This window comes from Scyliorhinus canicula, chromosome 2 (assembly GCF_902713615.1).
Source record: "Scyliorhinus canicula chromosome 2, sScyCan1.1, whole genome shotgun sequence".
Classification (NCBI taxonomy): Eukaryota; Metazoa; Chordata; class Chondrichthyes; order Carcharhiniformes; family Scyliorhinidae; genus Scyliorhinus; species Scyliorhinus canicula.
In genome coordinates, this window is record NC_052147.1 from 62,084,736 (window position 1) to 62,108,115 (window position 23,380).

At 49.6% G+C, this 23,380-nt stretch overlaps 1 protein-coding gene across 4 annotated transcripts in view; it reads right to left on the minus strand.

Moving 5' to 3' along the window:
* The window catches only part of slc35f4 (solute carrier family 35 member F4), a 255,387-nt gene that overhangs the window by 78,172 nt on the left and 153,835 nt on the right, over window positions 1–23,380 (minus strand). Inside the window, exon 2 of one of the 4 annotated variants that reach the window (XM_038779804.1) lies at window positions 18,018–18,350. The exons of 2 other annotated variants lie outside the window; for them this stretch is intronic. In XM_038779804.1, coding sequence (XP_038635732.1) covers window positions 18,018–18,093 — 76 coding nt within the window. In that variant the 5' untranslated portion in view covers window positions 18,094–18,350. Of the gene's footprint in view, window positions 1–18,017; window positions 18,741–23,380 lie in introns of those variants that run through there. One more of the 4 variants, XM_038779799.1, reaches the window with a different exon arrangement.

The following is a 23,380-nucleotide window of genomic DNA, read 5'->3' on the forward strand; positions in this document are numbered from 1 at the left end:
ACAGCATTGTCAGAGACCCCTCACACCCAGGCTTTTCCCTCTTTCAGACCCTTCCATCAGGCAGAAGCCTGAAGACCCGCACATCCAGACATACGAACAGCTTCTCCACCACAGCTACTAGACTCCTCAACGACTCTCCCTCTGATCTGCGACTGATCTGTTCCCTGTACGAACACTATTCACAACACCTTATGCTGTTTGCCCTTGTTCTGCACTGTAACCAATCACTGTTTTGTCGACGTACCTTTTGTCAATGTTCTCTGTTGATTATTCTTTTGTCTACTATGTACGTACTGTGTACGTTCCTTTGGCCGCAGAAAAATACTTTTCACTGTACTTCGGTACATGTGACAATAAATATCAATCAATCAATCAATTTCAGGTGATCATGTTACTGCATTAATTACTAATATCTTACAGCTCAATATCTATCCATAGAGATATGAAGACCAAATATTGTTTGGCCATTATTAAGGTGTCCAGGAAGAATTCTCCTGATTAGCAAAGGCTAGCTTCTTCTTCCCTCATCGAGTTGACTTTTCACTCGCTTTGATAAGCATTCTGCTGCCAAGTGATTCATCTTCCAGAGGATACCCAGTTTTGAGGTCGGAGATCAACTCCCCTCGCCCATTTAAATGTACGTAAATAGTAATCCTCCACATTCCTCCAATGATTCGGAGAGGACATTTGTTTGAGGGACGTTCGAACCAAAGCAACTTGATTCTGCTTCAAAACCATAGAATCCTTACAGCACAGATGAATACCATTCAGCCATTGTGACTGTGCTGGCCCTTTTAAGGAGCAATTCACATACTGCCACTCCCATGGCTTCTCCCCTGCACATTCCTCCTTTACAGATATTTAGAACATTTAGAAAATATAGAAAGATTTACAGCACAGAAGGAGGCCACTCTGCCCATCATGTCTGCGTCAGCTGCAAAATGAGCTTCCTCACCCTAATCCCATTTCCCAACACGTGGCCCAAAGCCCTGGGGGTTACTGGAGTTTGGGTGAATTAATTAATTCGACAAGGCTACCTCTAACCACAATCGAAGCATGTTTCTGATGTGACATAATGGGTACTCGTGTTTTTGCAACTGTCTGATGAAGAATCGCTGGCTGGTAGGTTTGGCAGAGGTTTTTTGGAAGTTTCTGAGCAATCTTGGTCGTCTGCTGCAATATTACACATAAAGAAGCTACACCAACTGGCTGCAGGTCTGAAACTTTTGCTGGACTCAGGGTTTGATTAGTCCACTTAAGTGAGTACATCCATATTGCAATTCTGGTCATGATGTAGCCATTCTGATGATTTTCGAGAATCCATTCCAACACGCACATCTCACGAACGTGCCGGTAGCTGGTCCCTGCTCTCATTAAGCATTTGGATTTGGGCATCTTCTTCAGAGCCAATTCTTACATCTTCTACACTTGCACCAGTTTTTCACTAACACCAAACTCCCACACTGCAGCACAGTTCTTTGATAAGCTAGGAAACATTACAATTTTTAGTTTGAAACCACCTGCGTGCTTCATCCCTTCTGCCAGAGGACACACTTCTGTTTGTTGTTCGCCATGTGCAGTGCATTCGGCGTGGGGGAAGCGTGTCGTAAACTCCCAAGCATCTTCTCGGCAATATGGCCTGTATCATCTGTTTGATTCTCTGACTTTAAAGGCAAGTAAAACATTTACCTTTGAGGTGAAAAATTGAGGCCAGTTCCAAATGCTAGTTTAGCGTCTCTTAGTTGAACAAAGGCGATTTTGTCTGGTTCAAATGTGAATTTTTCCCTTCACTTGACCCTTTTGATGGAAGTGACAGCAGTCAAAGGGGGCAAGACATTCATTTCAGGTTGTGAAGCTGACTTATTCACATGATTTGATTTACATTCCATCCAGTGGCAATAACTTCTCACTAATAGTATGAATATTACAGCGAGTACTGGAAACTCCTGATTCGAGCATTAGCACAAAGCTGGTCAAATGAATAATGAAAAGCATTTACCATTCCCCCAGAGGAAAATCTGGCCCATTTAATGTCAAACATACCAAGGTGACTAACTAAAAATTCAAGTAACTCTTATTTGCATATAAAACCATAACACTTGACGAGGTATGTTTACCTCGACAAAGCAAATTGCGATATTAAAATTGTTCAGATAGCATGGAAATCATAAGATATAACAATCAAATTATATTCTGCGTGTTCTTCCTTATTTCAGTCAGATAAAAGTTTATTCCCAATGATAACACTGTCCGGCAAAGTTAAAATAGGAAAAGCGCACCAGAGTTTCAGGAAAAAAATAGGCTGAATCACTCGAATAAATCTAGTTGATTTTGGAGTTGTCATTTAACAATTCTTTTAACTTCAGGCAATCCAGAAGTTGAATTGTACAAAAAGGCAGAGGAACGTTCCGTCGATAGTGTACACACCAGCCTTGGGGTATCATTCTTCCCATACTGCATTTCATTAGACTTCAGTCAAGAAAGCAATTTACAGTTTTAAAACATATCATTTGAGTTCGAGCCATTACGGCATAGAAGGAAACCATTCCGCCTGTTGAATCCATGCCGGCTCTCTTTAGAAATCATTAATGGAATCCAATTAATGAAGCTGATATGGCAAAGCCCCAGAGGGAGGTTGACCAGTCCCTGTGCTCCATGGCCGCAAGCATCGAGACCCATGTTGAGACGAGAGCGGGCCTCCAGGACTGGCAGTGCCAGGTGGCGGGGGAGCCCCAGGACTTGGCTCCGGTTACACCCCATCCCACAGAGCAGCCCGGAGGCCATTGGGCACCAAAAGGAAGGTGGGCCTGTGCTGGTGACTCCAGCAGTGGAGGTGCAGGGAACACCACAGTACCTCAAACTCGCCCCGTCCTGTCCCTGGCGCATCCATTGGGCAGTGGGCAGAACAGGGTGACACTACGTCACATGGGACACCCTAGCAACTGCCAGGCCTGGTCGCTCCAGAGGACGCCAAAAGGGACCCATGTCACAGGGTGCACCACCACCCCGTCCTGCATTTTCTGCATTGTTGCCTACTCACTTAACCTGTCTTTATCTCTTTGCAGCCTCTTTGTGGCCTCCTCATAGCTTGCATTTCCATCTAGTTTTGTAGCATCAGCAAACCCAGACACATTAATCATTGTCTGTTCACTTAAGCCTTTAATACAGAGCACGATCTAACCAAATTCGTTCTAAGTGAGGTCGCAAGTGGGAATTGCTGTATATTTCCCGAAGGCCGACACGACGAGGCCGCCATTGGTATCTAATGTTAATTAGGGCACTTAATGATGCCCCATGGGGTTCACACAGCAAATGACTGCCCCGCCAGCTGATTCGCCGGGGCTGGCCCGGCAGCTCCCCGTTAACGAAGGGGAGTACTTAACCCGATTCTACAGAGCAAACCTAAGACAGCACGCAGCCATGCCATCGCGCAGACCAGCTCTGCGATTTGGGGATGACGGCCTGTCCAGACTAATAGATGCGGTGGAGTTTGTGGTGGAGGGACACCCTGTTCCCCCGAGGGGGTTGGAGGGTCAGCCACAGATCACCCAGTGCCTCCTGGGAGGCAGTGGCAGCAGCCGTCCGCACGGGGCATGTGACCAGGAGCATGCCCCCCAGTGCTGCAAGAAGATCAACAACCACCATCGGGTCGCATGGGTGAGTTGGCATAAGGCCCCTGGCATTGGTCCCTCCTGTCATCCCCGGACGCCCCCCCCACTCCCAGAAACCTTGCGCCTGACACCGCACCCCAACACAATAGCCCGCCCGTGCCCCAGCACACCCTGGCAAGCGCCAGCACACACCACCCATGCCCAGCAGTAGTGCCATGCCTGTCCCCCACCATGTCACCCCACGATGCATGAACCGTTCGGCTCATGATGCCCCACTATATTTCCCTGGAGAAGTTGCCGCACAATCGGCAGGAAAGGGCCCCGGGGGGAGGGGGGGGTGTTGCCGGACCTCAGGGCCCTCAGCCCCTACAAGGAACGATCTATGGTGGTCACGAGGGTGGCCGAGGATAGATGGGCCACCGACATTGAGCTTGGCCACACAGTTGCAGATGCACATCAGTTGGCGGCAGAAATGTCCAGACGTGTCCGCAGTCTGAGATCTGCTGGATCCCAGGACCCAGTCGAGTTCCAGTCAGATGCTGAGCCGGTGGCCCAGGCAATCCAGGAGCTGATGAAGTCAATAACGTGGGGCCATGAGATTCAGAGGGGGGTGTCAGCGAAACCCCAGCAGGTCCATAGCTGACTGGAGGAGTCCCAGAGGCTAAGAATGCAGGAGGTAGTGTCGGCAATGTATGGCACTGAGGTCAACACTGCTGGGGTAGCAACCGCAGTGGAGAGCCTGGAGCATGATGTCTGCAGTATGAGTGGTGATGTCCAAGGCGTGGATCAGTCAGTGACGGCCATGGCTGAGGACCATGGCTGAGTCTCTGGGGGACGTGTTCTTGACGCAGGTGGACATTTCTGTGGCACTGCGGAGCATGTCCCAGTCTCATGTGACCATTGCCGAGGCGATGTGGAGCATGTCCCAGATGCTGAGGGATGTGGCCCAGTCTCAGGTGGACATTGACGACGAGCTCCAGAGCATGATCTGCTCACAGAGGGGCATCGACACCATGGTGCGGACATTAGGGAGCCGCCAGGGCTGGCACACCCAGATGATTCAGGGGCATTGGGAGCACAATCCAGCTGCCCCTCCAACCCGAGGTGACCCCCAGGGCCCTGCAGGCACCGACCGGGAGGAGGGAGCACTGAGGCGACCCAGAGCTCCCTTCAGCGAAACGACGGCGGTCGGCAGCTGTCCCGAGTCCACTCCCCTGCCAACGGCACGTATCAGAGTCAGCGAGCGGAAAAGGGTGGCTTGGCAAGGCAGGGGACCTCCAGTCCCATGTCCTCCAGAGAGCGCCGCCATGGTCATCGAAGGCCACAGGACGTGGAAAGCAGCAGGCTGCCTCCATCTCTGATGAGCATCCTGGGGATACACCTCGACCTAGCAGTAGAGTATGGAGGACTAAGGTCATCGAGGACCACTGAGAGGGCACTGGGGAGGGACGGGGGGGGCGGCACCATTGTCAGCTAATGACAGTTGGGGTCACTATTGTAGTTGAACTCCATTAAAGCACGGTACACCTGAGACATGTAAAGCTTCCATCACATTATTTTGCACTGCCGGCCAGCCTGTACCCCTCGGGTCCCCCAGTTGCTCTCCACCCATTCCCGACCCAAGTTCCCCTGGGCTCCCTGCAGGTGGGATCCGAGGATGTGAGTAGCCGTCTTCGAAATCAGGCAGTCAGCCTGGGGCAATGGGGTCACCACCCCAGAGCGCTGGGGGGGGGGGGGGATGGGGATGGGCTCAGTCAAGGGGGTTGTACCACTATTGTCCCACCACCAAAGCGGAGGCTGAAGGGGGAGAATCCGGGGTGGCACGAGCTCAGTTGGCGGATTGTGCCAGCTTTGGTGGGATGGGGGTCACCTGCAGGCCTGGCATACCACCTGGCATACTGTCCCACCAAACACCCCTATGACAAAACCCAGTCCATGGTAACACTCCCAACCTTTGTCACGGGGATGTCCCCAGTGCTGAGGCTCAGCTCTTGGGTGTTAGAATGTTGGCTGCTGCCTCTGTAGCGTTGATGCCTCTGGAATTCAGGCAGAATTTCCAGGTCCCACAGCCGGATTGGGATGCTCGGCAGTAACAACCAGCTGCTTCATGGCATGTGCAGCCACGGGAATGCACTTGGGAGCTGTGTAGTGCTCACATTACTAGAACTGCCAACACCCTTTCAGCAATAGCCTTCAGCCGTGCGGCCTATGACCGCCATGGTCAGTGGGAGTTCAATTGTTCTTCACCATATTAGCACAGGGAGACAGGGCTCTGTCATGGGGGTGTTTGGAGGGACAGATAAGCAGCAGCTGGAGCTGCCCCTGTTATGGGTATACACAATCCGGGGGGGGTAGCATGCCAGTCCGGCAGGCACTAGACCCCCCCCCCCCCCCCACCCCCCGTCCTCCAGCCCAGGAGTAACCCCCTTCTATGACCGCTCACTGGGGAGCCGGCTAGAGCACGGCGGACTGTTCACCCCAACCTCCCCATAAGGGGGCCATTGAGCACCCCCCCCCTCACACGGGCAGGGCACCCCTGGGCCTGAACCTGGCATGGGTAGAATGCCAGCTTGGCACCTTGGCACTGTCAGCCTGGCAATGCTACCTGGGCTCCCTGGCAGTGCCAGGCTGCCACCATGCCTGGAGGTTGACCACCTGGGGGCCTCCGACTGCCTGGTAGAACCCCAGTACCGTTCCCCCTGGACCCTGTTTGTGGGGACCAGTACAACACAGCGCCCACCGGGTCTCCGCAGCGAGGGCGGCAGATGCCAGGTGGCCATTAGATCCAGCAACAGCATGGCTAAGTGGGTTCTTAAACTCACTGGGTCTCGCCCATTGTGTGAACCACTTCTCTTCAACGCCCATGTGGTGTTATTGGTGCTCCTAGGTTTATCCTGTTCCTTACGGGAGAACAACTCATTCGGGTTTTCTTCCTACTTGCATTTTGCACATTGTGATGGCGGGTATCTCTTATTATTGTGAAGGTGTGGCTTATCAAGGGTTCACCTTGCAATTTAGCTTTCTGTTGAATTACATTTTCATTGGTTTCCTTCTTTGCCTCACTGAGGTGTACTGCAGTCAGATGGTGGTTGCTCCTCTGTTTCAGCATCATCTGGTTAATGATTGCAGCATGTGTGCTGTGGGGTCTTGAGGTATCTCTTACCAATAGGTGTCAGAACCGGAGTTTGAGGCTCTTCTTGCAGCTGGTTCAACTCAAGGTGTCATGGTCACTGTCATGTTCTGTAGACAGCGGATGAGAACGATGAACTACAGAACATCTAGTTTAAATAATTTATTATAAAACAATTGTGTGATAAAGATAACTCGGATAAATAAAATAATAATCTACTAACACTAACTATTATAGAGTTACTGCAAAATACATCTACCCTGGGCAGGACGGTGGGGCAGTGTTGCCATGAGCACTGCTGCTTCACGGCGCCGAGGTCCCAGGTTCGATCCCGGAGCTGGGTCACTGTCCGTTTGGAGTTTGCACATTCTCCCGGTGTTTACGTGGGTTTCATCCCCACAACCCAAAGAGGTGGAGGGTAGGTGGATTAGCCATGCTAAATTGCCCTTTAATTGGAAAAATGAATTGGGGACTCTAAATTTATATTTAAAAAAACAAAGATGTCTACATTCCGGAATGAAAATCCCTCATCTTTAACCTCACCTACGAAGCATGGTTGTGTTTCCTTTTGGTGTGGTAACTTGACCTTGTGAAGTATCTTGAGATCATCTATGCATTTGGTTATCGTAGCTTTCCAACGTTTCCTGTGCAGTTACCATTAAAACTCTGTGCTGAGACTGCAAGACATTGATAACGCCTATGGTGTCACTTGGTTCCCCAATGCTGGCATGGTTACCTACCCTCTAGTGGTTGGTTAGGGTATTTCTTCTTTTGGCCTGGTATGTCCCTGCTCCTTTGCTGTTTTACTAGATGGGCAGTGGGGTTGCTTTGTACCGTGGCTTGCTTTCACCCCTTAACATGGATCTGTACTGTTCAACAGATTTCACATTGCCTGATAATCTGAATGGACATTTTAAGGTCAAATCTTCCTTGGCTTGAAGCATGTGTTAGAGTGCATCGTCCGCCACTCTGACAACAATTCTGTCCCTGATTAGCTCTGATTGCAGGACACCATAGTCACTGCCTTCAATCATTCTGTGCAGCTCGTCAGCAGGTTCCCCTAGCAGTTGAACATGTTCGTTAAACTTTGCTTTTTCAAGGATCTTGTTACCCCTCTGATTAAAATATGTGCGGCAAGACCGTAAAACTTTGCCAAATTTTGCTGAGGGTTCAATGATTTCTTATCTAACTATTATATCATCGGCTATTGGGCCGACCAAATAAAACAGCTGTTAATTTGTTCAGCTTCTGTCTTTTTGTCTAGACCTGAGGCAATCATGTATCTTAGGAATACCTTTCTCCAATTTTGTGACTGGTCTGGGCCTTTGATGGGTCCAGACTGGTAAGGTAGAATTTTGATCCATGGTCATTTAAAATTTAAAGCCTGTATATCTTAAAAATCCAAGATGGCGTGGATACACTTCTTCTCAATTAGGTTTCCGGTTGTTGCCGGTTTTGGCAGGCTGCCGCAGTGACGTCGTCCGCGACTTCTGTTTTAAATTTTCAACAGCAACTCCCTGGTTCAACCTTTCTGAGCCTTCCCCACAGTATCTATATACCTTTGGGTTGTGAAACTGTTAATTCCTAATTCTTGCTGGATCTGTTGTCTGCTGATTATTTGTTAAGTAATTTAATTTCTGTTTCGATTGGAGCAAGCTTGACTACCGCAGGCACTTACTGCAGATGTGGTTTCCGTGGATCACACTGGTGTCCATCAGCTTCCATATTTTACAACTGCAACACATCACCTGCCCTGTCATTTTTATAGCATTTTATTTAACTAATTGAGTTTCTAGTTTAGAAATATAACTGAACTTTTACCTGCAGTCATATTAAGTTAAGTACTTTAACTTGTTCAGTTAGCAATTTAATGCAATATTTATATCTCCCTGGAAGGGATATAAACTACAGTCCTGTTTAAAGGGATAAACTCACCAAGTAAACTCACCTGCTTGCTTACCTAATTAATGTCTTTGATCATTCACCAGCTACTGGAGGCTGAAAAAGGGTATAAAAAGCAGCACCTCCTTCGCTCTCTGCACTAACTTCCCAAGTTAACACTTGTTCCTTTTCCTCTCCAGTCTGTGCTCTCACTCCACTAAACAGACCAAAGGTCCGTCAGTAGCCATCCTTTCAGATTCTGTATCAATTTAAATACTTTATATACTGTCATGGGAGTGTCCCTTCAAGAAATGTTTTGTATTATCAAATGGCTTCAGTGATGCCATTGTGTGGGTGAGGCTGGGCTGCGGGGGCTCCGGGTTTTTAATTTCGGTTTTGAGCTGGGAGCTGGCTGTGGCTCTGAGTTTTACTTTTGTTTTACACATTTTGGAAGCTCGATAAAGACAGGGAAGTCTTGCGTGTCTCTCTGCATGTTAGAAGTTGTCTCCAGATCACTTGATAATTTAACAGTGATAACTGTTTCCTGGAAGGAATTCAAACCTACTGTTTTGGTCAAAAGGTTTTCTGGTTTATGAATGTTGTTACTTGATTGAAACAGTTAAGGGAAGTTATCAAGGGTTATATATGTAGTACTGTAGCTATGTGGGGTATTTATGTTTGTAGTTGATAAAAATGCTTACTGTGTGTGCTTATAAAAATGTTAACTGAATTCGTAGAATAAACTTTGTTTTTGATTAAAAATGCTAAAGGCCTCTGTTGAATAACACCTGAAGGGTGCCCTTGTGCTCCTCATAACTAAAATCTATCAACAGTTGTAGGTCAGGTGAACTCCGTGATATACTTTGGAGTTTTCTAAACCTTGCCCCATAACAATACTTTCAATATACTTTGTGTCACAATATGTGGATATTGTAAGGAACATAAAGGATTAATGTAATGTTACTACTCTAGTCACTAGATAGTGCTATAGAGCAATCATGTAAATATCTGATGGAACCATCAATTCACCAGACACGTGCTTTCCGATATGAACAGTGGTTTTAATCTACTTACTACAGAGCCAGCCTGTTACCCGTTGATGAACTCTCGGTGAACTGCAGGCTGACTCTGGACAAGGGTATTTATACAGCAGCACAAGGGGGAGGAGTCATGGGCGGAGCCAAGGGTGGAGTCCCGTACAAACTCCTGAGCATTCCCAGAGCTACTCCCCCTAGTGGTCGGATAACGCTACTGCGCTTACAAAGATACAGTGTGAATTACCAAGTTACATTCACCACAATATCATATGCCTTCCTGACTTCTGGGAGAGAGTGAGAGCGGGTGGAAGGGAGCCAGACTGAGTAGATGTCAGATAGTTTAGCTGATGGCATAGTTTAGTATTGTAGAAGTGTAGTGTAATATTTACTTATCTAATTCCTGAGCAAATGTTCGAATCTAATAAATGTACAGATTATTATTAAATGTGGTGAAATAAATTAGCTTTGTTTGTTAAACACTGCTTGCTGTTCTTTGTCAACACTGCAACTTTCACCATCCTGAAGAACAATGCAAAGAACACAACATGGTACCAGGAACGATTGCTAAAGGGATTTAGTTATGTTTAGTAAAGTTAGAAAGAAGATTGTCGAAAACAAACTGTGTCAAAAACAAATTATTCGAAAAAGAAATCAGCACTCTACAGCCAGTCGCATCTAGCAGCACCAAGTGAAAGAACCAAAGATGGAAGGTCTACAGACTCCTAAGCACTTCAAGACTACTGGTAAGCTGGATGTGAATTGGAAAAGTTTTAAACAGCAATTTCAATTATATCTCTCAGCTTCAGCTCTTGAGTCAGCCAGTGACCAGCGGAAAATTGTGCTGTTTCTCACTGTGGCTGGGCCACAAGTCATAGAACTTTTAATGTGTTTACTTTTGAAAATAGCGACGATCGGAAAAATTTTAATGTGGGAATGGAAAGGTTGTGTCTGCATTGTAAAGCTCAAATCAATGAAACATATGAGAGGTATATGTTTAAAACCCGACCCGGGGGAGATGAGGGGGACATGGGGCGGTTTCTAGATGAGCCTGAATTTCCCCAGGTGGAGGAAGCAAAGAGGCAAGCATTGGAGGAGCCCCTGGGACTGAGGGAGGTACTGGATAGTATCAGGGTATGACTTCGGGCAAGGCCCCTGGGCCGGATGGGTACCAGGCGGAATTTTATAAGGAATTTGCGACGGACCTAGTACCACATCTGTTGGGGGCGTTTAATGAAGCGCTGGTGAAGGGGGAGTTGCCGGAGACGATGATCACGCTAATCCCATAAAAGAGGAAGGACACGGTGGAATGTGGGTCATATAGGCCCATATCACTATTTAACAGGGATATGAAAGTATTAGCTAAGTTGTTAGTGGGGAGGATGGAGGATTGTGTCCTGGGGGTGGTTGCAGAAGATCAAACAGGCTTTGAGAAGGGCAGGCAGCTCGCGAGTAATGTAAGACGGCTGTTGAATGTAGTGATGAATCCGTCAGGGGCACTGGTACCGGAGGTGCTAGTGTCCATGGATGTGGAGATGGCATTTGATCGGGTGGAGTGGCGTACTTGTTCGAGGTTTTGGGAAGGTTTGGGTTTAGGCCGAGGTTTGAGTTTCGGCCGAGATTTGTGCATGGGTACGGTCGCTGTATGTGGCACCAAATGCGAGTGTGAGGATGAATAATATGAGTTTGCGAAGCTTTGACTTACACAGGGGTACAAGGCAGAGGTGCCCGCTGTCGCCGTTATTGTTTATGCTGGTCATAGAAATGTTGGCGATTGCTCTCAGGGTGTCGGCAGAGTGGCGGGGATTATGAGGGGGCAGAGAGAGCATCGGGTGTCGTTCTATGCTGATGACCTGTTGTATGTTTCGCTTCCGCTGGAGAGTACGGGAAGGATCAAGGACCTGCTGGGGAGGTTTAGAGGTTCTCAGGGTATAAACGAATGTAGGGAAAAGTGAGGTTTTCCTGGTCAATGAGCTGGTACGGCAGTCAAACTTAGAGAGGGGATGCCATTTACGGTAGCGAGGGATAGGTTTCGGTATTTGGGGATTCAGGTAGCGGGGGAAAATGGACGGGGCCCCATAAGTGGAACTTAACGAAGCTGGTGGAGGACGGCAGGTAGAATCTTAGGAGGTGTGATACATTGCACTTGACACTGGCGGGGAAGGTCCAAGTGATATAAATGAATATTTTGCCGAGGTTCTTGTTTATTTTTCAGGCTCCCGATCTTTATACCAAAGGCCTTTTTCCAGAAATGGGACACAATCATTTTGGACTTTGTATGGGTGGGGAAGGTGCCGATGGTGGGGAGGGCCCTGCTACAGAGGCAGAGGCAGCAGGGGGGGGTTTGGCTTTGCCCAGCCTGCTTCATTATTATTGGGCGGCGAATGTGGCCAAGATGGGGCGATGGTGGGAAGGAGAAGGGTCAGAGTGGGTCAGGATGGAGGAGGAATCTTGTAAGGGGTCTAATTTGAGGGCTATTGATCTCTGAGTAGGTATTCAGGGAGCCCAGTGGTGCAGTCCATGGTGAAGATATGGAATCAGCTGAGGAGAAATTTTAGGATGGAAGGGATGCCGGTATTAACGCTGCTGTGCAAGAATCATGGGGTTTGAGCCGGGGGGTGGATAGTTTTTATAGGAGGTGGAGGGAAGTGGGGCTGGCCAAGGTGAGGGATCTATATTTGGAGGAAGGGTTTGCCAGTCTGGAGGAGCTAAGGGAGTGGATAGAGCTGCCGGGGGGGAGTGAGTTCAGGTACCTGCAGGTTAGGGACTTTGCTTGAAAAGTCTGGAGGGGGTTCGCTAGGTTGCCGGGATACACCCTGCTGGAGTGACTGCTGCTTCCGGATGTGGAAGGGGTGGAAAGAATTGGGGATATATACAAGTGGCTGGGGGCAGGGAAGCGAGCGGGTGGTGAAGATCAAGGAGAAATAGGAAGGGGAGTTGGGAGGGGAGATCAATTGGGAAGTACGGAGTGTGGTGAGGCACTGCGTAGGGTAAACGGTGATGCGTTATGTACTCTGGGATAACACTGGCTGCAACTGAATGCAGCTTTAACCACTCCAGACCTTGAAGTTAGTTCAATCTGATTTATTGAACCAGTAGCACAATTAGCACAGTTCTCTATGAGTTTGAATCGCTAACCTAAGTGTGGTTACTCTGTCTGACTGAACCAGACTAGCTCTTAGCCACGTGCTGGAGGTGTGATACTGTAAATACACCCTGACTCACTCTGTAGATGTTCATCAGTGGAAAGAGGCGGAGTGTGAGTGCCTTGTGCCTTTTATAGTGAGATACCACCCCTGAGTGTCCTGCCTGCTCATTGGTCATGTCCTGTTCTCTGTGTTCATTAGCTGCCTGTCTGTATATCATTATCTGCATGTCTGCATATCATGACAAATGGGACCTCCTCTTATGCAAGGATGAGCCTAATACAGTTGAAGGTGGTGCACAGGGTGTATATGACTCAGGCGAGAATGAGTAGGTTCTTCCAGGGGGAGTAGCAGATGTGTGTGAGAGGTGTGAATGGGGCCAGCGAATCACGAGCATGTGTTTTGGGGTTGTGAAAAATTGGGAAGATTCTGGGCGGGAGTGTTCACGGTCCTAGCCAGGGTAGTGGAGGAGGAGGTGGACCCGGACCCTATGGTGCCGATATTTGGGGTTTCTATGTGTATGTGTTGTAACATTTGATACATGTTTGTAATAAAAATATATTTTTTTTAAAAAGTGTGCAGAACGGATCAGATGGAGAAAAAAATTCTCATTCCGATATTGAAGCACAAAAATACGATTTGGAAGACATATTCTGTGTTGACTCAATCAACACGATTGGTATTGCTGACGAGCAACATTTAAAGCAGATATCATCTGTTCATTTAAAGAAAGATTGGAATATACCATTAAAAGTAAACGTGTCAAAAAAAAATTGAAGTTGGATACTGGAGCTCATGCAAATCTGCTCACTGGATCATACTTCTCTTCGATAAAGTGTCCTCCTTCAATTAAAGCTGCTAAATGCCAACTGAGGAACTACAATGGCAACATCATTAGCATAAGAGGATTGTGTTATCTAACAGTAAGCAACAATGAAATCCACCTTCCAGTGCAATATGAGTTGGTTGAGGCCAATAAATCGTCTCTACCAGGTGTTGATGCTTGTTTGATGCTGAATCTTGTGAAACAAAATCACAGCACCAATCAATGTGTTGGTTCACAGCAAGGTGGCATTGGTAAATTTCCATATGTAGTCACTGGAATGGGTATGTTCCCATTCACCTATAAAGTACAGCTGAAAGAAAATGCTATACCAGTAATACATCCTCCAAGAACAGTACCAGCCCCTCTCACAGAATGTCTCAAGCAGGAACTGGATCGAATGCAGAAACTGAACTTCATATCCAAGATAACTGAACCTACGGATTGGGTTAGTTCCATGGTCTGTGTAAGAAAGCCGAATGGAGATCTCCGAATACGCATAGACCCAAAGGATCTGAACAAGAATATCAGATGAGAGCACTATCCGATACCTAAGCGCAAAGAAATCACAGGAGAGATGACACACTCTGAAACTTTTTCTGAGTTAGATGCCTCAAAAGGATTTTGACAGCTCCAACTTGATACGTCCAGCAGAAAGCTCTGTACTTTTAACAAGCCGTATGGAAGATATTGTTTCAACCGCATGCCTTTTGGAATTATTTCTGCCTCAGAAATTCTCCATCGAGCAATGAAAACCATTACAGAAGGTATTGATGGGGTACGGGTGTACGTTGATGATATCAGGGGGTGGTTTAGCTCACTGGGCTAAATCGCTGGCTTTTAAAGCAGACCAAGCAGGTCAGCAACACGGTTCGATTCCCGTACCAGCCTACCCGGACAGGCGCCGGAATGTGGCGACTAGGGGCTTTTCACAGTAACTTCGTTGAAGTCTACTCGTGACACTAAGCGATTTTCATTTTTCATTTTCATTTATTATCACCTGGTCTGCAACACCAGAACAGCACAATTCCAGACTATTGCAACTGCTGTGATGCATTGGATCAGCGCCGGCCCCTCAGCCAGCGGGGGACCAGGGGATCGCAACGGGATCAACACCGGCCCCCTCAGCCTGCGGGGGACCAGGGGATCGCAACGGGATCAGCGCCGGCCTCCTCAGCCAGCGGGGGACCAGGGGATCGCAACGGGATCAGCGCCGGCCGCCTCAGCCAGCGGGGGGACCAGGGGATCGCAACGGGATCAACACCGGCTGCCTCAGCCAGCGGGGGGACCAGGGGATCGCAACGGGATCAGCGCCGGCCCCCTCGGCCAGCGGGGGACCAGGGGATCGCAACGGGATCAGCGCCGGCCGCCTCAGCCTGCGGGGGACCAGAGTATCGCAACGGGATCAGCGCCGGCCCCATAGCCTGCGGGGGACCAGGGGATCGCAACGGGGTCAATGCCGGCCGCCTCAGCCTGCGGGGGACCAGGGGATCGCAACGAGATCAACACCGGCCCCCTCAGCCTGCGGGGGATCAGGGGATCGCAACGGGATCAGCACCGGCCCCCTCAGCCTGCGGGGGATCAGGGGATCGCAACGGGATCAGCACCGGCCCCCTCAGCCTGCGGGGGATCAGGGGATCGCAACGGGATCAGCGCCGGCCCCCTCAGCCTGCGGGGGATCAGGGGATCGCAACGGGATCAACGCCAGCCGCCTCAGCCTGCGGGGGACCAGGGGATCGCAACGGGATCAGCGCCGGCCGCCTCAGCCTGCGGGGGACCAGAGTATCGCAACGGGATCAGCGCCGGCCGCCTCAGCCTGCGGGGGACCAGGGGATCGCAACGGGATCAGCGCCGGCCCCATAGCCTGCGGGGGACCAGGGGATCGCAACGGGGTCAACGCCGGCCGCCTCAGCCTGCGGGGGACCAGGGGATCGCAACGGGATCAGCGCCGGCCCCTCAGCCAGCGGGGGATGAGGGGATCGCAACAGGATCAGCGCCGGCCGCCTCAGCTTGCGGGGGACCAGGGGATCGCAACGGGATCAACGCCGGCCCCCTCAGCCGGGGGGGGGGGGACCAGAGTATCGCAACGGGATCAACGCCGGCCCCTCCGCCATCGGGGGACCAGAGTACCGCAACGGGATCAACGCCGGCCCCTCCGCCATCGGGGGACCAGAGTATCGCAACGGGATCAGCGCCGGCCCCTCAGCCAGTGGGGAACCAGAGTATCGCAACGGGATCAACGCCGGTCCCTCAGCCAGCGGGGAACCAGAGTATCGCAACGGGATCAACGCCGGCCCCTTAGCCAGCGGGGGACCAGAGTATCGCAACGGGATCAGCGCCGGCCCCTCCGCCATCGGGGGACCAGGGGATCGCAACGGGATCAGCGCCGGCCCCTCAGCCAGCCGGGGGGGACCAGGGTATCGCAACGGGATCAACGCCGGCCGCCTCCGCCATCGGGGAACCAGAGTATCGCAACGGGATCAACGCCGGCCCCTCAGCCAGCCGGGGGGGACCAGGGTATCGCAACGGGATCAACGCCGGCCCCATAGCCAGCGGGGGACAAGAGTATCGCAACGGGATCAGCGCCGGCCCCATAGCCTGCGGGGGACCAGAGTATCGCAACGGGATCAACGCCGGCCCCTCAGCCAGCGGGGAACCAGAGTATCGCAACGGGATCAACACCGGTCCCTCAGCCAGCCGGGGGGGACCAGGGTATCGCAACAGGATCAGCGCCGGCCCCCTCAGCCTGCGGGGGACCAGAGCATCGCAACAGGGTCAGCGCCGGCCCCTCAGCCAGCGGGGGATCAGGGGATCGCAACGGGATCAGCGCCGGCCCCCTCAGCCAGCGGGGGATCAGGGGATCGCAACGGGATCAGCGCCGGCCCCCTCAGGCTGCGGGGGACCAGGGGATCGCAACGGGATCAGCGCCGGCCCCTCAGCCTGCGGGGGACCAGGGGATCACAACGGGATCAACACCGGCTGCCTCAGCCAGCGGGGGGACCAGGGGATCGCAACGGGATCAGCACCGGCCGCCTCAGCCAGCGGGGGACCAGAGTATCGCAACGGGATCAACACCGGCCGCCTCAGCCTGCGGGGGACCAGAGTATCGCAACGGGATCAACACCGGCCGCCTCAGCCTGCGGGGGACCAGGGGATCGCAACGGGATCAGCGCCGGCCGCCTCAGCCTGCGGGGGACCAGAGTATCGCAACGGGATCAACACCGGCCGCCTCAGCCAGCGGGGGGACCAGGGGATCGCAACGGGATCAGCGCCGGCCGCCTCAGCCTGCGGGGGACCAGGGGATCGCAACGGGGTCAATGCCGGCCGCCTCCGCCTGCGGGGGACCAGGGGATCGCAACGGGATCAGCGCCGGCCGCCTCAGCTTGCAGGGGACCAGGGGATCGCAACGGGATCAGCGCTGGCCCCATAGCCTGCGGGGGACCAGGGGATCGCAACAGGATCAGCGCCGGCCCCCTCAGCCAGCGGGCGAGCAGAGTATCGCAACAGGATCAGCGCCGGCCCCATAGCCTGCGGGGGACCAGGGGATCGCAACGGGATCAGCGCCGGCCGCCAATCTAATTTTTTGCTCAACACAATGTTCTCCGCCCGATCGCAAATCCCATTGCCGGCGTCAGGAAACGGAGAATCCCCTCCTTTATATATTTTTAATATTTTAAATAAGAACGGTTTAAATAAACAACAATGCTGCTCTCATTTTCTGCAGCATCGTTTTTAACACTCACCTGAACTTTTGCAAACTCGCCAAGAGGATTTCATTCTTTCTCAGAGGTATGATGCAATCAGTGTCTAAACTGCTTCAGAATTTAGCACAATTAACATCTGGTTAGTTACAGGAGTTTTACAGTCAGTTGTAGATGAAACAGAGTCAACAGCCAGTCAGTCCCTTGAAATATAAAACCCACACCATGCTCTAAATAATAGGTTCAATACAATTGTCCCTGCAAAGAAACAATTGCAAGCTATGCACCCACGTTCAAAGAAAGATTGATTCCACTGGGTTCTTCTTTGAATTAAACCTAATTCTATATGGCACCCTGGCTGTTTAACCGGATCAGTGTAGATGTTAATAACTGTTCATTTATTCTTTGTCTACTGACACCGACTCTAGTGTGAGGTGCGTCAATAGAAATTGGCAAAATCTGAGAGCGTTTGTGTCAGAGGAGCAATTCACTGCAACAACAGAAAATATATGTTCCATTATAATGCTTCTCCAACTCACTGCTAATATGCGCACTAAACACCAATGTAAGAACACATTTTACAGCAGTTTATCCCATCTCCCGAGACGCTGATTCAAAGCAATTTTTAATTCTGACCAGTAACTTTGATTTTAAAATGGAAGGACATATAAAAAGTGAGACTTGCAGTTACCTTCTATTATCGAAGCTGTTAAAACTGAGGTGCGATAAGCAGTTAGCGGTGCCACTCTCGCCGAATGCTTCCTCATCTTCTGGAGTAATTCTTGGAGTTATTTGGACTTATAGATTCCTGTAGCTGCACATATATCGGATACCATGCTGGAAACCCGACGGTGAGGCTAAGTCTGTTGCCTGAACGATTGTTTGGAAGTGATGCAGTATGCTCTGGATGCTGATGCGCTGTTTCCCTGGGAACCTCTTCATAACATGGTAACTGAGTCTTGACCTCTCTCAGCCTGAGTCTGAACACTTCTTTTTTTTTGCTCGCACTGCTGCTATAGATAGGCTGGAATCAAAGCAGCAAGATTTGAACAGAGACAGAGCTAACCTCCCTGTGAATGCAACGGCAGTTGATCTGCGTCAGTGCAGTACCTGCCTGCCTTTTCTGAAAGACATGGATACAACTATTGTTCTGCGGGAATTACAGTCATCCAGTCAAATAAAAAGTGGATTCATTTTTTTCAAACTGCAGGTTGAAATTTTAGTAAGGTTCGAAACATTGCCTTGTCAATGAAAGAGAGGATTGTCCCTTTGTAATATATTCCCTCATAAACAAGAGACCTGCGAGGACAAAATAAACCATGAAATGAGATACCACTTAAATTCTTGTGATTCATTTTTGTACCTCATGAAGACATTGCTTAATTGACATAGAAACCCAATGTGTTATTCTCGCATTGCACCATTCTTTTTGGGTCTACACAAAACTCTGGGCTGGGTTTTATGCCTCCTCCTTTAAGGGATTGGATTTCCCATTTTTATTCTCCAGTCTGATACTATTAACTTGCAGAATGATTTACTAAGTCAGTTAAAGATATATTGCTCAGGAACTGTGTAGATGTGCTCATTAAGAAACTGGGGTTCCACACAGTTAGGAGCTGTACGCTGCCTCTGTTGGCCAGGGGAATTAAGGTGAGACAGGTCAATGTGAAGAATGAAATTGCAGTTCAAACTCTTCAGTCAACCTAAAATCATCTGTACTCCAGTATGGTAAAAACAACTTAGGCCGGATTCTCCGTTGCCCGACGCCGAAATCCGGAATGGCGATCGGGTGGAGAATGGTTCCCGACGCTGGAATCGTGGCGGGTACCGGTTTGACACCGGGTTGCGATGCTCCGCCCTCTCCTAATCAGCCGAGTTACCGACAGCGCGGGCCACGCGTGATCTCCGCCGGCATGAGCCTGGCGTGGCAGCTGTGGAGAGAGAGAGGGTGTGCGGACAGTGTTCGGCACCACCACACTCTGCCAAAAGCCGTGCCACTGGCCAGGGGGCTTCTGCCGGGGGTGGTGGCGGTGGTGAGAGGTGGCCAGTAGGTGTGCTGCGGGGTCGGGGTGAACGGGTACGCGGTCCAGCACAACCGGCACCATCTTTCCCGGCACAGTCGGTGTGTGTGTGGGGGATGTAAGCGTATGCGCGGCTGCAGCTTGTCAGCCCTGTGCATGTCCAGCATGGACCCAGCGATTCTCCCACCATTTTTCCCGCGCCTTACGCGGGTGTTTCACACGGCAACGCTGCTAACCCGTCATCGGAATCAGTGCGGCGCCGATTTTCCCATCGTAAAACACCACAGGCCGTCGGTTGGCGTCAGCACTTAGACACAGGAATATAGAATCCAGCCCAAGGTCTGTTATTTTGACTACATCACAAATCAAGGCTGCCACTTGGGCAATTTTTGAATTTATGGTGGAATTGTTGGAATCTGAATATCTGGCTGTGATTCGAAAGCTTTGCTGATAGTAACTATATTAACTAATTTCTCAAAATTGTTGGTCATGACATTAATATTTTACTCTTAAAATTGAGATAGTAGCAGTAAAAGTGGATCAAACAATTACTCAAGTTAAACATTTTCTTTCTAACAACTGTTAGCAGAGAAAGATTTTTGTTGTTTTCTCATAATCGATTTAGCTTGATTAGACATCAAACTTCCACAAGTGTGTGTGGGTACTTGCATTAATTATTTTAATAACGAACAACCTAGCATAAATTGACACGTTTTACATATTTAAATCTTTTTACACTTTCAGAAGGTATTAAAACAGGTTAGTAGTGACTGCAGTCAAAGGCCGGCCAAGCTTCAACTATTGGAATATTCCCATCCCAGGAACTAAACAGTGGAATGATGGTTGATAGAAAACTGTCTGGCTACCTTGAAACTGGGGAGATTCACTGGAGCCTGGAACATGGTTGCATCTGATCATCCTAGTAAAAGGATGATCAATTAGAGAGGCCAGCACATTCGATACAGATGGTTGAAGAGGTCTGACAAGCACCAGCACGCAATTTGGCTTTCAAATAAATTGCAATTTAAGTAATTGATAGTTACAATGCAAAAACACCTTTTGTCTTCAGTCAACAGGCAAGTTTGAAGGCATGGGGGTAGGGGGTCAGGGAGGTGAGCTTGTAAAGACTAGCAGGCAGCTTTCTCACCACCTACATGCCTGCCCCATCTTGTCTGAAATTTTACAGGAGACGGGAGAGGCATCAGTTGGCCCACCGACCCTTGGAAACTATTGAGGCCCTTAAGTGGCCATGTTAATGGCCGCTTTAGGACCTCACCCTGTTCCTGGCTGTCTTTTATCTGCACCACAGGGTGGTCTACACCATGTTAGAAGCCTGGAAGCCTTAGTTGGTGTTGGGAAAAGAGAAGGGGGTCCTCCTTACGGGTCCCCTGAATCCATTGGAGGTACTCCCCCCAAAGATCTCCTCCTTTTAACCCATCCCTTCCCACCCTGGACCCCGTCGCCTCGCTCACTGAGTTCCCCGAGCCCTGGCTTACTCACATTCCTGGAGTGGTGGGATTCGCTGCAGTCCCAGCAGTGGCCACCGTTCCCATCTGGTGTTGCTGGGTCAACAGAGCTTCCAGTCCTTTGAGTGGCTGATAATACTCGAGGGTGGGACTTGCTTCCGAGGTATTTGCAGAAGTCTCACCTTCAGACAATTAACACTGCTCCCAACACTAAATGCTTTGGGGCAGCGCTCCGGACTATGGGAAGAATCCCCTCGACCTTTCAGTTGGAGGATTGGGGACCATGGCTCCCCAGTAAATCCAGCCCAGTGGCACCAGTTCTTAGTAGAAATATTTCAAGTATTCCTATATTGGCAATTTTTTGCTTTTATGGTACAAGGATTGGGTGAAATCGCTATCTGATTAATTTTTAATTGCAGACTTTGAGATTTGCTCATTTTGGAACAGAACTAACACTGTAAAATCAGTAGTCCTTGGAATAAGGTGTTAATATTGGTGTCCATTCAATAGAACTGCTACAAAAGAGCTCTTCAGATAGCTAAACCAGCGACTCATCATTAATTACATCGACATGAAGCAACAAGCTTATTTACCTCAGAGCACCACATCGCACAGAATACTAAGTGGAAATTTATTCTATGAACTTCTGAATCTAACAGCACTGTTAAACCCAGTAACATTACTGTTAAACTTTGAACCAACCAGTGAGACACATAACTCATCTTCACCATGAGTAAATGTTTGAAAGCAAAAGCATGCATTTCTAATGCTGTACAGCGTTGAAAGCCTTAATTTATGTTGCTCCCTGGAGTCAGGCTTGATATTTTTTCCCTAGAGCTGCTAATTCTACTGTGTTACTCTATTAACTGATGGTAGATCCTATAGTCTAACCATATGCAGTACACACAAGTATGAGTCAGTGGCATTTAGTTAGTACAAGCATGCTTTTTAGGGGAGAAATTAGGGGAGAAATTTATATTATGTATCCTTTAGACAGGGAGCTTGACTGTATTTGTTTGTTTGGGAGGGGAAGAAAAGGAGAACCATTTCAAAGTGAATAACCATATAATTTACACTGTTGTTGGCGTTAAAACATTCTAGAGAATCAAAAGTATCAAGCTCGGAGAGGTGGAGGCAGACATGTCTTTCACATTCAGATTTGAGAATGATCCCTCATTTAAAAGCCGTTTATTACCATAATAGAATTAAGAGAGCTGGATCGAGCCTCTGTCGCAGTGAGGCACATCAGAGACTGTGGGTTGAAGTTTTGCAAAGAGCTGCAATGTCATGGGGATGCATGTTAATAAAAAGTATTATCTGCAAAAGCTGCTCATCTTCCCGACAAAATGTCAGGGCCCTTCTTTGGCCTATGCAAGCCCACTGCTAGTGAATGCTTTCACAGTTGTGAAAAATAATCATTTTAGCCTTCCCCTGCTATCAGGTTAATGGGATCCCATTAATTTGGTGTGGTTTTGCCGCCAGCCTCATTAGATTGGTGCAGTGTGTGCAGCGCTGACATTATTGCGAAATGTGTTCTTTTGGGCAGGATATCACGAGGTAGGGTGGATGTCTCGCTCTTGAAAGCAAAGTCAGCATGGAGCTAACCCATGCGGTACGCCAGCCATAACGAGCTGCAGAGGGACTAAACAGCGACAGTATGGGACTTCCACTCCTCGGCCTTGGGTGACTGGCCATGTGGAGTTTGCACGTGGATTGGCCATGCTAAACTGCCCCTGAGTGTCCAGGGATGTGCAGGTTAGGTTGTGGGATCACGGAGATAAGGCGGGGTGGACAGGGGAGTGAGTGGACATGATTGCTCTTTCGAAGGGTCGGTGCAGATTTGATCGGTCGAATAGCCACCTTCTGCACTGTAGGGTTTCTACGATTCTATGATTCTCACTGGGGAGCAAGTCCCATTCTCAGGAGCTGCCGGCCAATCCAATTGGTCAGCAGCTCCAGCAGCGCCAAGAGCACATTAGTGGCCACTTTCCGGACTGCAACAAGGAAGAATAAGAAGGCCCAATGGACCCTGGAGACAGGAGGGGAGGGGGTGGAGGTGGTGGGTTTAATGCAGCAAGCAGGTAGGAAGAAAGGGGATTCTATCTTCGGGGGGCTGCCATCCAATCTGCAAGGGGCAGCCTCCAAAGATAGAACCAGCGCTTCCTTCCCACCCTTTGAAGAATATTTTTTTGAAATGGGGCTGCTGTTTTATGGCTTGGAAGCATATTATCGAGGTTAACTGGATTGGTGCCTATTTAAATATGACACGCGGGCTGCCAATTCCAGCACCGGCCACCTCCTGTATTATGGGGTTGGTGGGAAGGTGGTTGGATGGGAAGGTGGTGGCGTGGGAAGGTGGTGGCGTGGGAACTCGCCCTATGTTACATACTCCCCACCAAAAACACTCCCGACGGGGGCACACAGACTGCAGCACTTTTCTGCCTCTGCTTGCTTAAAGGTCTCAATTCAAAGAAACGTGTTTCTTGGACATTGATTTACGATGGGTTAAAGATTTGTTGTGGTCGAGATGGGGACGCACAAATTGATGCTGCCACCTCATTTCCATG